This window comes from Miscanthus floridulus, chromosome 1 (assembly GCF_019320115.1).
Source record: "Miscanthus floridulus cultivar M001 chromosome 1, ASM1932011v1, whole genome shotgun sequence".
NCBI classification, from domain to species: Eukaryota; Viridiplantae; Streptophyta; class Magnoliopsida; order Poales; family Poaceae; genus Miscanthus; species Miscanthus floridulus.
Window position 1 is genome coordinate 26,890,998 of NC_089580.1, and position 13,247 is coordinate 26,904,244.

The following is a 13,247-nucleotide window of genomic DNA, read 5'->3' on the forward strand; positions in this document are numbered from 1 at the left end:
CGTGCGACGCGGAGGGCCGGCCTGGGCGACGCGCTTGTGGCCAGGAAGGGCTCGCCGGCGGCCACCGGAGCAAGGCGCAGCTCCCCTCCTCCCTTCCCTGGCCGCTCCTGCTCGCATCCGGCGCCACTCCTTCCCGTCCCCGCCTCGCCCCGCGGAGGCGCAGAGGCGCAGATCTGCTCTAGACGACCGCCCGTGGAGGTCCGCCCCCGCCCGCTGTGCAGGCCCCGCCGACGCCGCTCCGGCCGGACGTGCTGCTTCCCCGGATGTGCAGCAAGGCCGGTGCCCGGAGGCAGAGGACGGCGCAAGCTCTGTTCTTTTCAGAGGAGAAGCAGAGGCAGAGGTTCTGTTCTTTCCCAAATTTCTCTCAATTTTACATGTAAAAATCTTAATCGACCTTAATCAATTTTGTTCTTCGTATATAACTCTATCAGTTTGTTTCAAGGGCAGAGATCGAATTCTCAACGGTCTGGGAGATCTAGAATTTCAAAGTTTGGTAAATTTGATGCACAATTGGGATGCAGGTCCAAGTTCAGAGCTTCATTTCTATGCAAAACTTACAAGTTCAGAGCTTCTAGGATCAAGTCTTTTGATGAGACCAGCACTAGTAAGAAAAGGAAACCATGTTCTAAATGTGAAGAACTCGACCATATACCCAAATATTGTCAAGGAGGTCCAACTGCTAGTCAAAAGAGGAACCGCTCATCTTCTCAGAATGAGTCATCTTCACAAGCATCAATGTGAGTCATGCTGATTTTTTTTTCCTTTACTCTAGATTATTCAGTCAACTTGTTTACTGAACCATTTTTCTCCATTCATGTGAAGTGCAAATGCAAGTGGAAGGGGAAGGGGAAGGGGTAGAGGAAGAGGAAGAGCAAGTGCAAGTGCTTCAAGTGCAAGTGAAGCACCTGGAACTGAAGGAGCAGAAGGGGCTAGAACACAAGGAAGAGGAAGAGGAAGAGGAGGGAGGTTGGCTGCATTGTTAGGAATTGTGTGATTATGACAATGAACATGTAATATCTCACTATTAGCTACTGCTTTTGTTGGACTTATATGTTGATGATGGATTGTTGGTTGTGTATGTTGGATGATGGATGTTTATGTTGGATGATGGTTGCTGCGCTTTTGCTACACATACTTGTGATGTGATATTATATATATATTGGGCCCATATATATTTGCCTGTTATGTGCAATTATATGTAACAAGTTGTACAATGATGCTGCCATTTTTTTTTAAGAAAACAGGGATAAAATCACAATGAACTTAGAAAAGTAAGGGTATTTTTGCAAGGGCAAAGTTGTCCTTGGCAAGCCCATTTAACTCCGTTAGCTGTTGTTAACAGAGTACGGGTAGACTGAGTGTTCGTTTTTATAAAGCGAGGGTAAAAATGCAACATGGCGAAAAGCAAGGGTAAAATCACAATTAGGGTTCAAAGTAAGGGTACAAACGCAATAGTCCCTAAAAAAATTCATGTGTTAAAACTATATAAAACACATAGTTACTCAAGTATATATACTTTTACATATACTTTTGCTGTCATGTGTCATGCATGCGCATCGGTAGAATTGTCAGCGCAGGGCCACTATATTCTCTGAGGGTCAATTTTGGTATCGTATTTTTAGAACTGTGAATTGCCTTGCCTGATGGCCTGCGTTCTGATTGGTGATTCTCGAACAAGTGCAGGCTGGCCAAAACGGCAGGAGACATTCCAGTTCGCGCCGGGGATGCCGCCGCTGCACACGTCGCAGCTACCGTGGAACCACGCCGGCGGCCAACAGGCCATATTCCAGCTCGTCACCCAGAACAACGAGGCCAAAGACCTCGCCGAGGTCATCGTCTGCAACTCGTTCCGCGACGCGGAACCCGGCGCGTTCAAGCTGTACCCCGACATCCTGCCCATCGGCCCCCTGTTCGCCGACCGTCAGTTCCAGAAGCCGGTGGGGCAGTTCTTGCCGGAGGACACCGGGTGCCTTGAGTGGCTCGACGCGCTGGCCGACCGCTCCGTCGTGTACGTGGCGTTCGGCAGCTTCACCGTGTTCAACCAGCGGCAGTTCGAGGAGCTTGCGCTGGGGCTGGAGCTCGCTGGCCGGCCCTTCCTGTGGGTGGTGCGGCCCGACTTCGCCACTGGCCTGAGCAAAGTGTGGCTCGACGAGTTCCGGGACCGTGTCGGCGGCAGGGGCATGATCGTGAGCTGGTGCCCCCAGCAGCAGGTACATATGTACCACGCCATACTTGCACCGTCGTCCGCACTGCATACCGTCACCGTGCGGTGCTTCCTTCCATTGGACAGGTGCTGGCTCACCGTGCGGTGGCTTGCTTCGTGTCGCACTGCTGGTGGAACTCGACGCTGGAGGTGGTGCGGAACGCGGTGCCGTTCCTGTGCTGGCCCTACTTCACGGACCAGTTCCAGAACGAGAGCTACATCTGCAACGTGTGGAGGACCGGCTTGGCGGTGGCGACGGGGCCGGACGGCGTCGTGACGAAGGAGGAGCTGAGCGGCAAAGTGGAGCGAGTCCTCGGAGACGACGGGATCAGGGAGAGGGTGATCGCGCTGAAGGACGCGGCGTGCCGGTCGATCGCCGAGGGTGGGTCGTCGCATGACAATTTCAAGAAGTTCGTGGAGCTCGTGAAACTGAAAGAATGACGGTGCTTTTTCTCCTGGGGAAAAAATGAGAGAGTTCCGTAGAGGCGGCCAAACTGGGTTCCTACTCCCCTTTTGCTAGGAAAGACTAATAAAGCTTTATGTATGCGCAAACATGCATATGGGTTACAATTAAGCTTGGACACGAAAAACAGAGAACCCAGAACCAAACCGAACTAATTGGAACCGTAACTGAAACCGAAATATTCGGTCCCAGGTTCTCAGAAACCGAAACTATTACGGTTAATTCGGTTCCAGCACTCGGTTAACCGAATTGACTTAAAATAACCGAACTAAGCTGTTGGACCTCTTGTTTTTTTACTGCAGGCTCGAATATTGCTCTATGCTTGAATATTTGAGAGAACAATAACATATATGTGTTGTACTGTTGTTTTATGCTGCATTGATGTTTAAATTGTCCCTTTCGACTGCATGAAAATCAGGCAAAATGCTGTTGAAATTTGCAATTGAATGTGTTGTTTCTTGGTTCCTGAAAAATTCGGTTCCATCGGTTAGAACCGAAACCGAACCGAATTAACCGAAACCCGAAATTCTTCGGTTCCGCATTTTCAAAGTAACCGATCGGTCCCTTCTTCTCAAGTAACCGAATTAACTGAAGAACCGAACTGATCGGTTTCGGTTAACCGGACGCCAAGACTGAGTTACAACTACATGATATGTAATAATTTATTGTGCAGTGTTTATGACAGTAATAATAAACTATTTTCTATATTCTAAATTTTGTAAGTTGTTCTAGTTTTTTTTCTAGTATATATGTTTTGCTACGTATCAGGGTCTGGTTCCTAGCTATCCCCTAAGGCCCTAAGCAGGCTTAGCTTGTTTGGTTGGCTAGACACGCCGCCAGACCCAGTAAGCCACCCTAAGCAGGCTTCAGAAAACGCAGGAGTTGGCTGTTTTTCTGGAGCCAGGTTCTGGCCAGTCGTCACACGGAGTCGCCTCACCTTCCTTCGGCGCAAGACAGCGACCTTCTTCATCCGTGCACGCGAGCTCCGGTGAGATCCGCCGGTGCTCCACCCGTGCACCCGAGCTCCGCCTGGTTCCCGCTGGCCACCACGCTAGCTCCGACGAGGTCCGCATCTGCTCTAACTCCGATGGCCCGCATTTGCTGTTGCGGCGGAGCCGCCTCGTGGGCGCGGGCGCGAACAGCAGCGCCGCTTCCCCAACGTGGCGGCGTAGAGCACGTGAAGCAGTCGTGGGTGACATGTTTCTTTGCTTTCTCAGCCATTGCTGTTACCCGTGCTCGCCCACTCGCCGAGGTGCTCGCAAGGTGAAGCAGCGCATCTCGCAGCACACCCCACCCGCTGGCAATGTTGTGTGTGTTTTAAGTGTTTTCAGACGTTTTTCGGACATGTTGTAAGCCTATGTTTCAAGTGTTTCAGTTATTTCAAATGCATGCTTCAAGTGTTTTCATACGGATGTTACAAAACTAGATCGGGATGCTACACATGTTGTGATGACTATACACGTAAGTGTATGTTTCAAATATTTCATCTGTTCTAGACGAATATTGCAAGTGTTTTATCTGGATGTTGCAAAAGTAGATATGGAAGTTGCATATACATGCATGTTCCAAGCATATGTTTAAATGTTTTCAAGTGTTTTCATACGTATGGTTGCAAGTGTTTTATCTAGATGTTGCATATGTTTATAATGGTTTTCAAATGTTTTTAGGTGTTTTCGCAAGTATTTCAGACGCTTGTTTCAAGTGCTCTGTCTTCTTTTGTATGTTGCGATTGTTGCACTTAGATGTTTCAAAAGTAGATCGAGGCGTTGCACATAGGATGCACGTGGAAAGCGGTCGGCTGCGCGGACGACGTCTGGGGCGGGCATAGGCAATGCCCGGGGCGGCGCGCGTCCACTGCTGGTGCGCTCGCTTGGAAGCCCGACGGGCTAGGCGCTGGCTCGTTCCCTATGCGGGCAGCGTCAAGACGCTAGCATCCGGATCAGACGACCGGGATGTAGCACTGTAACAGGTCCCTAAAAGTTATGCTTCTGCTGGAAACAACAGGGAGCACTCTCACCATTTCTTAGCAGGCTGAACTGACTTTTAGGCCCACGTGGTCGGAAAATAAGTTAATGGATACTCTATTCTAAGTTATAAGAATTTTTGGCTTTTATAGATATATAGTTTTTGTTGTTGTGTATTTAAATACATTATATAGCAAAGTAAAATATGTTATAAATTGGAACTGAGAGTGGTAGTGAGATGTGTGTCCATGCATCATTTACATATGAGTTTTTTTTTTCAAACTACTTATTTTTGCAATTTTATAATAGTCTCATGCAATAGATGATTGCCATTTCCTACCGATTTTTCTTTCGATTTCGGTGGGACGTAGATATGGACTTCATCTGAAGGGGAACGGTTGGGCAGCTTCTGTCCTGTCAACTTAATTTTTCTCATGCACTTACACGGTCATCTAACTATATTGTCAGTGTCTTATATTATTATATTTATAATGATTTCTTTGGTGTAATTTATTGGACAGAGTGATATAATTTGGGGATAACACAGGATCTCAGGCAAATATATGCTAAATTTTCAAAAAAAATACAATTTTTTCTATGGATTTCAGATACCAGAGAAATATATGTTAAATTGTTCACAAATATCATCAAATTATTCATAAATTTACAAATGGAAGAACAAAGAACAAAGTGCAATCTCGTCTTCGAGCGGCAGAAAAGGGAGAGGAAGCAAAGCGGCGCACCAGGGACGGCGGTGCCGCAGAGAGCCGAAGGGCCTGCCGGCCGTCTGGCCTGGCCCCTGGCGCAGCCATGGAGGCGGCCTGTGCAGCTCCGCGCCTCCGCAGCTGGGCGGCCAGCGAGTCCCTGGCTGTGCTCGCCGGTGCCCGCCGGGGCAGAGGTGGTCTTTCCACGTGGATCGGACGCACACAAATTCAGTTGATGGAGGCCAAAGAAACAACCTGTTGAGATATAGCATTTCTCCAATTATATAGTAGGCCGCTTGTGTCAGATTCTGTTAAATAAAGTTTTGTTTTTTTAATGTTGTCCTTTTCCATGTTTTTTTTTGGACAACAACGTCCTTTTCCATGTTATTCAGCGTATGTCATATAGCAAGATCTTCGTGTCTCCGTTTTCTTGCTTTATTTGTCCAATGAGCCGACGAAGTGCATAGAGCTATTTTTGTGAAAATCGATGATGTACGACCTTTTGTTTCTTTGCGCAACTTGAACGAGTATCACGCGCGCAGGCAGAGCTCTCTGCCACCATGCGACATCTTGGTTCCGTTCCAAGATCAAAGCTCCCCTCCCCACCTTTTCGCATGGTCATGGCGGCACCACGCGTCCTAGTCCTGCCTTACCCCGCGCAGGGCCATGTCATCCCTATGATGGAGCTCTCCCACTGCCTCGTCGAGCACGGCGTCAAGGTCACCTTCGTGAACACCGAGTTAAACCAGTCTCATTCTCGGTGCCTTGGCGACCGGGGACAGCGAACTCGGCGGGGTCGACTTGGTGTCCATACCGGACGGCCTGGGCTGCGTTGAAGACCGGAAGGATCTCGCCCGTCTCACCGACTCGTTCTCGAAGGTCATGCCCGGCGAGCTGGAGAAGCTTATTGCCAGCATCAATGCCGCTGATGAGCGCTAGCGCGAGAAGGTCAGCTGGTTGATCGCCGAAGTGAACATGGCCTGGGCCTTCCCCGTGGTGAAGAAGCACGGCCTCCGGGTTCTGCCCGTCGTCGGCGGCGATGTTCGCGACGAGAATCAAAATTCCTGAGATGATAAGCGACGGCGTTCTCGACGAGAGAGACTGGCCCAAGCGGCGCGGCACGTTCCGGCTGGCTCCGGCGATGCCGGCCATCGACACGTCGGAGTTCTCGTGGAACCGCGCCGGCGACGCTAAGGGCCAGCCGTCATCTTCCAGCTGATCCTCCGGAACAACGCGGCCACGCACCTCGCCGAGACCATCGTCTGCAACTCTGTCCAGGGGCTCGAGCCCGGGGCGTTGGCGCTCTTCCCCGGCGTCCTCCCCGTGGGCCCGCTCACGGCCTCCTCCGACAAGCCGGCCGGAAGCTTCTGGGCCGAGGACGCCTCCTGCGCCGCGTGGCTGGACGCGCAGCCGGCCAGCTCCGTCGTGTACGTCGCGTTCGGCAGCCTCGCCGCCTACGACGCCGCGCAGCTAGTCGAGCTCGCCGAGGGGCTGCTGCTGACCTCCCTGTCGTTCCTGTGGGTGGTCAGGCCAGGGTCGTCGGAGGACCAGCTCCTTGAGCAGCTCCGCCGCCGCGCCGCGCCGCGCGGGCGCGTGGTGAGCTGGTGCCTGCAGCAGAGCGTGCTGGCGCACCCCGCGGTCGCCTGCTTCCTCACGCACTGCGGCTGGAACTCGACGATGGAGGCGGTGCGGAGCGGCGTGCCGCTCCTGTGCTGGCCCTACTTCACCGACCAGTTCCTGAACCAGAGCTACATCTGCGACGTGTGGGGGACGGGGCTGAAGGTGCCGGCGACACACGGAACGGGGCTCGTGGGGAGAGAAGTTGTTCGGGACAAGATCGAGGAGCTGCTCGGCGACAATGAGACGAAGGTGAGGGCGCTGGCGCTGCGGGATCTCGCCCGCCGGGCAGTCGGCGATGGCGGGTCGTCACGCCAGAATCTCAGGCGGTTCTTGGATCTTGTGCGAGGAGTGGAGAGCTAAAGCTGAAATTTTGGGGCGAGTGTTGGTGTTCACGAATCGCGACGTTGCAGGACGCAGTACTGTAGGAGAATGAAACACCATAAAAGTCGCAACGTGAAAATTCTCTGCCTCGAAGTTCTGAAAAATCTGTACAATCATATTTTTATTAAAATTGTAAGCATCTTCTCAACTGAATGGCAGTTAAGATCTTTGAGCCTAGCGGCTGAGGAAGAAAATTTGCAGCAGGATTGCGCCACCACAGGGCCTCGTGGTCGGTCGCTGGTAGCTCGAAGCTCGCCGGACGGACGACGCCCTTGCCCGCGCAAGGACGCCCGTCTGCGGGTCGCTGGCCCTTTCTGTGGCACGAACGGTGGACTACAACCACCGGAACCGGGCTCTAAAGCAACGGCTTTATAACCTATACAAATTCTAAAACTCTAGCACCGTGACATCTAAATTCTAGACCTCTAGCACTTGTGTTCATCGATTACCAAAATCCTAAATCACCTAATTGAGTCTTAGATGCCTTCATTTGGGCATTGAATCTTTGGTTTAATCTTGCTAGACCATCACAAAAATGAAATGATGAGTTCTCTTTTTTCAATCAATGTGGTAATTTTTAGGCCCTCTCAGCAAACTCCTTTTAACATTGTCGTAATAATATAATAGGATATCGTTTGGCACGGCTCTAACTTTTTTGCTACATTGCATTGAGGAGCTGGTGAAAGCATTTGCAGCCCTCGAACCACCATCACTGTTGGGCTGGCCTCTAGAGCCATTGTGCATTGGTTCCCTAGCCCAATAAACATGTGAGGAGCGAGTACGCCGCTCCGCCCATAGCCCGTCCACCCACCTTAAACCTCTCATCTTGTTCGCCATCCCCTAACCTCTCGTCGGATAATGATATAGATCCCACCAATCGTCTCTCGACACCTTGCCGCACGCACGCAACCCAAGTGAGTTGGAGCACGCGTCGAATTAGGATTTTGTCCATAGCCCACCCGCCCACCTCAAACCTCTCATCTCATTAGCCATTCCCTAACCTCTCGTTAGATTCCACCAATCATCTCTCGACACCTGCTCGCACGCAACTCAAGTGAGCTAGAGCAAGCGCGTCGAATCAGGATTTTGTGGACCATATACGTGTGTGTTAGCTCACGAAGAAAAAAAAAACTAAACGCATCATATAGTGTGCTACTTGAAATAATAGCTTTGTAATTGTAATCAGTATTGATAATTGCTTACCACGGGTGCCCTCGTGGTGAATCAGTAATCACGAGGGCTGGTTATTTGTACACGATTCCAACCTCAGCCACGCGGTGTGGTACTAAACAAATCAAATTAAACGGACACCACCCCCACATGGCCAACAGCGTAAGGACTGACCCACAGTTTATTGTTGGCCCAATGGCCAAGTTTTCGATAGTCCAATCCAACCCATTTTATTTTGATTATCGGCCATCAAGAATCAAGATTGACCATCATCAGCAGAAACAAAGGTTACATACAACATCAGCGAATTAGGCTACAGAGGTGACTGGTAGTATATCACAATTCACAATCTTCCGGGGCAGCAGTTGTGTGGCACCAGTCGCCTCTATTTCACAAAACGTGATTACTGTTGATTCAAAACTAGCATGACCACAATAGTGTTGGGAAAATTTTCTGCGTCCACCAGTCCACGTGTCCCATCCTTTGTTCTTTCACTTCAGTCCAGACCGCAATGAAATGCAGATCACTCGCGAAGGAGATCGACGAACCTATTGAAATTTTCATGCGAGGAGCCGCCCTCACCGACGCGCCTGCAAGCAGCATCCTTCAGCAGCCGTGCCCTCTCCGCGATCCCCTCGTCACCGGCTACTTGATCCACCTTGCTGCTCACCTCCCCCTTGGACACGACGCCATCTTCACCGGGCGACACCGCCAAGCCGGTCCTCCAGATGTCGCAGATGTAGCTCCGGTTCGCGAACTGGTCGACAAAGTATGGCCAGCACAGGAAGCGCACGCCGTTCCTCACCCCTTCCATGGTCGAGTTCCAGCCGCAGTGCGACACGAAGCATGCCACCGCACGGTGCACCAGGACCTTCTGCTGGGGTCACCAGCTGACCACCACGCCCCTGCCGGCGACGCGGCCCTGGAACTCGTCGAACCACGCCTTGCTCAGGCCGCCGCCGGTCGTGAAGTACGGTCGCACCACCCAGAGGAACGGCCAGCCGGTGAGCTCCAGCCCCAGCGCGAGCTCCTCGAACTGGCGCGGGTTAAAGATGGCGAAGCTGCCGAACGCGACGTACACGACCGAGCCGTCGGGCTGCGCGTCGAGCCACCGCAGGCACCCCGTGTCCTCGGGCAGCAACTGCCCCACGGGCTTCAGCAGCTCCGCGTCGGCGAACAGCGGGCCGATGGGCACGACGATCTCGGCGTGGCTGCGGGCTGCCTGGGTGTTCCGGGTCACCAGCTGGTAGGCGACTTCCTGTCCTGCCACGTCGCCGTCGATGCTCCACGGCATCTGCGATGGGCAGAGCGGCGGCATCCCCGGGGCGAGCTCGAACAAACCGTGCCGCTTCGGGAAGCCTGCGTTTGTTACACAGAACGATCTTTAGCTTCAAAATTTTTGCCAGATGCACTTTGACTTCAGCACGCACATGGTTCACCCATTAACCTGTGTCATTTAGATCCACGAATTTAAAATGTATTTCTAGGCTCCTGTGCATCATTAGTCTTTATGGTCAACAAATGAACCTATGGTACACTAATTTTACAAGTTTAAGGATGCGTGGTGCATCACTTAACAAGTTTATAGACTCAAAAATATATTTTTAAAATTTAAGAACCTAAGTGACACCGTATATCGAATTCAAGGGGCGCCAATGCATATATGAATTTCCCCTTGGTATACGTCGTACGAGGAAACAACTAGTAGACACTAGGTCACACTACACAATTCGTGGTAACGATAAGTCTACAATAGATAGAACAACTTTCATATACTCACTCACTTCCGACTTTAACAGTTCATTTTGGTTTTATGCTAAGTACTCCATCAATTTCAAATTATAAGTTATTCTAACTTTCTTAGAGAGTCAAAGCATCTTAAGTTTAACCAAAATTATAGAGAGAATTATAAAGATTTATGACAACTGTGAAAATATAATTAATGAAGAATCTAACGATACTTAGTTGACATCATCAATGCTATTATTTTATTATATAAATTTGGTTAAATTTAAAATTGTAATGACTTATAATTTGGATGGTGGGAGTAAATCTTTTTAACTTCAATCAAGTTTCGGAAAAAAATATTAACATCTAATCAAGTTTCAGGAACCATGCCCGTGTCCAAGCTTTCACTCAAGACAACACCAACACGGAAAAAAAAAGAGCATATGCCTCGTCTAAAAGCCATTCACACGTAGACCGAGAAAGCACGAGGCTACCATCAGCAACGCAAGCTAAGAGCTTCTCCAACGCACCATGGTGGTGTACTGCCCTAGCCTCCGCCTCGGCATCAACATCCATGTCACTTCATTTGGTGGTCTCGGAGAGGCTTGTAGTATCCCACACAAGAAGTGGTATTCCTATCTGAAACAGCAGAGGACTAGAAGAGAACCGCTGAGGAACGCGGTGTAACCGGCGGATGGTGTGGCCTTGGAGAGGGAGAAAGAAGAAAAGGTGTTGCATGCACACTCTTTTTGCTGTGCAGGAGTAGGACAACATGTCAGATCGATGGTGGCCTTGGGGAGAGAGAATGTGAGTTCTAGGCCACGTTTAGTTGGCCGAATTCGGCGCCGCCGGATTCACTGTGCGCACTGTAGTATACTGTAGCATTTCGTTTGTATTTGATAATAATTGTCCAATCGTTGACTAATTAGGCTCAAAACGTTCGTCTCGCAAAGTACAACCTAACTGTGCAATTTGTTTTTGATTTCGTCTACATCTAGTACTCCATGCATGTACCATAAATTTGATGTGACGGGGAATCTTCTTTTTTGCATAGTGTCGAAGTTGAGAGTTAGGAGCAACTAAACATGGCCCTATTTTTTCTGTCAACGTGGAGTCTAGCTTTTAGTCTGAGGCTAATGCCTCTATATGCCTGCGTTGTGCGTGCCCTAACAATATTGTTAGCCTGAGCCAAAAATTATGGTACATGTAGACGAGGGTGAATATGAGACATTGGTCTCCCAACGCGGGTATGCAGGTGAGTGGAGAATCTTTTTAGTCCGGGTTCACTTTGTAAATTTTTTTGAACCCGATGAATAGTACCACTTTCGTCTTATTTGGTAAATATTGTCCAATCGTGGACCAACTAGGCTCAAAAGATTCATCTCGTGATTTCCAACTAAACTGAGTAATTAGTTATTTTTTTTACCTATATTTAATACTCCATGCAAGTGGCTAAAAATTGATGTTATGAAGAGAGAGTGAAAAAACTTGAAATTTGGATGGCATCTAAACAAGGCCCTAGTGGTCTTTCCCTATCATAACTTTCTTTATTCTACTTGTTCTGGTTCCAAGCAAGCTGTGTCTCTCTTCTCCACAACGCGGACTTCAACTCCTGCTTCAACTTTTGTCAGACCAAGCATACGATGCTTCTGCAGGCATTTCTGACGGTCTACGAGACCATCGCATCCGGTGCTGATATGGCGACTGATGCAGTACACCTGCTTGGAGCGTTGGGGAAGGCCTAAGCTTCCACCGCAAGCAGCCTGAACAAAAGTTTCTGTTCTGAAAAGTGCATGTAGTCCTTTGTCGAATCTTTTCCATCTTTTGCAAGAGAAAACATGAACTTCTCTCCTACAACGCGCGCTACCAGAGAGGCTTCGTTCTTTTGTTCAAAGGAAGCACTCGTTGCCTCTCCAAGTCACTGAGATGGTTGGGGCTAATGGCCAAGCTGGGACGTTGGGAAGCCCTCAGGTCCTCATCGCGGCTGCCTTTGTGCAACCCAGCGTTTTGTGCTGTTTGAGGCCATGAATCCTCCAGGAAAATATTCCAGGGAGGAGAATAGGGGAAGGGGGAAATTCTTGTGCAGCCTTAATCTGAAAAATATATAATCGACCGAAATTCCAAAATGCTGGTTATTTTAGTGTCAGAAATCGGGGTGGTTCTGGTCCGTCAATCTCTGGCTGGGTTTAGTTCGCGAAATTTAGGAATTTTGGCTACTGTAGCACTTTCGTTTTTATTTGACAATTAGTGTTCAATCATGGACTAATTAGGCTCAAAACGTTCGTCTCGTGATTTCCAACCAAACTGTGCAATTAATTTTTTTTCGTCTACATTTAATGCTCCATGCACGTATCGCAAGATTCGATGTGATGGCTAATGTAGCACTTTTTGGGAAAGTTTTTGAGAACTAAACACAGCCTCTAATGAAATGTCCACTCCGCTGATTACATTCGCTCTCTAGTTGCTAACTTGAATACTGTCAGATCTGCCATACAGTTCAACATGACTTGTTCTTTAGCAGCCGCCGCGCAAAGAGATGCATAAAACTAGTCCACTCTCGGCTCTCTCTGAATAAGGCTACTCTGTTTTGGTTGGCATGCCTAAAGTCTTTCACTCCAAAGGAACAGACCACAGGAGACCAAACATTTCAGACAACTAAACTTCCTCAAGTGCATTGTACAATCTAAGTATCTCGCATAAGCAAAACAATCCCATGCCAGGTTCAGAGTATAGTTGGTCACAACTTCAAACAATTGCACCACGAGGGATTGCTCGACCTTGTCTGATGGGGTCCTAGCAAAGTTCAGAAGCAACTTTAGTTCTGTGAAAGGGTTTGAAAACGGGTTCGTTTAAAGAAAATGGAACCGACTTTTGTTGCTAACATCAGTAATGACCTCATGTGATAGGGACGTCTCAGTCTCAGCATTGCATGCTCTCCCGCTAGGAACTGGTACCATAGACACGCGTCAGACGTTTACAGGGGTTGTGCGCTCAGCATCTGCTGTCTGTGAGTT

General features: G+C 49.4%; 1 protein-coding gene and 2 pseudogenes across 1 annotated transcript; 2 read left to right on the top strand and 1 right to left on the bottom strand.

The window, feature by feature from the left end:
* Window positions 1-1,643: 1,643 nt before the first annotated feature.
* LOC136453570 (UDP-glycosyltransferase 83A1-like) lies at window positions 1,644-2,955 on the top strand. The gene is made up of 2 exons (XM_066454131.1): window positions 1,644-2,210; window positions 2,291-2,955. Exons 1-2 carry the CDS (start codon window positions 1,644-1,646, stop codon window positions 2,642-2,644), a joined length of 921 nt encoding a protein of 306 aa, XP_066310228.1. The 3' UTR covers window positions 2,645-2,955.
* A 2,993-nt stretch (window positions 2,956-5,948) lies between these two features.
* LOC136476573 (UDP-glycosyltransferase 83A1-like) lies at window positions 5,949-7,371 on the top strand (annotated as a pseudogene).
* A 1,582-nt stretch (window positions 7,372-8,953) lies between these two features.
* LOC136453580 (UDP-glycosyltransferase 83A1-like) lies at window positions 8,954-10,004 on the bottom strand (annotated as a pseudogene).
* Window positions 10,005-13,247: the final 3,243 nt, after the last annotated feature.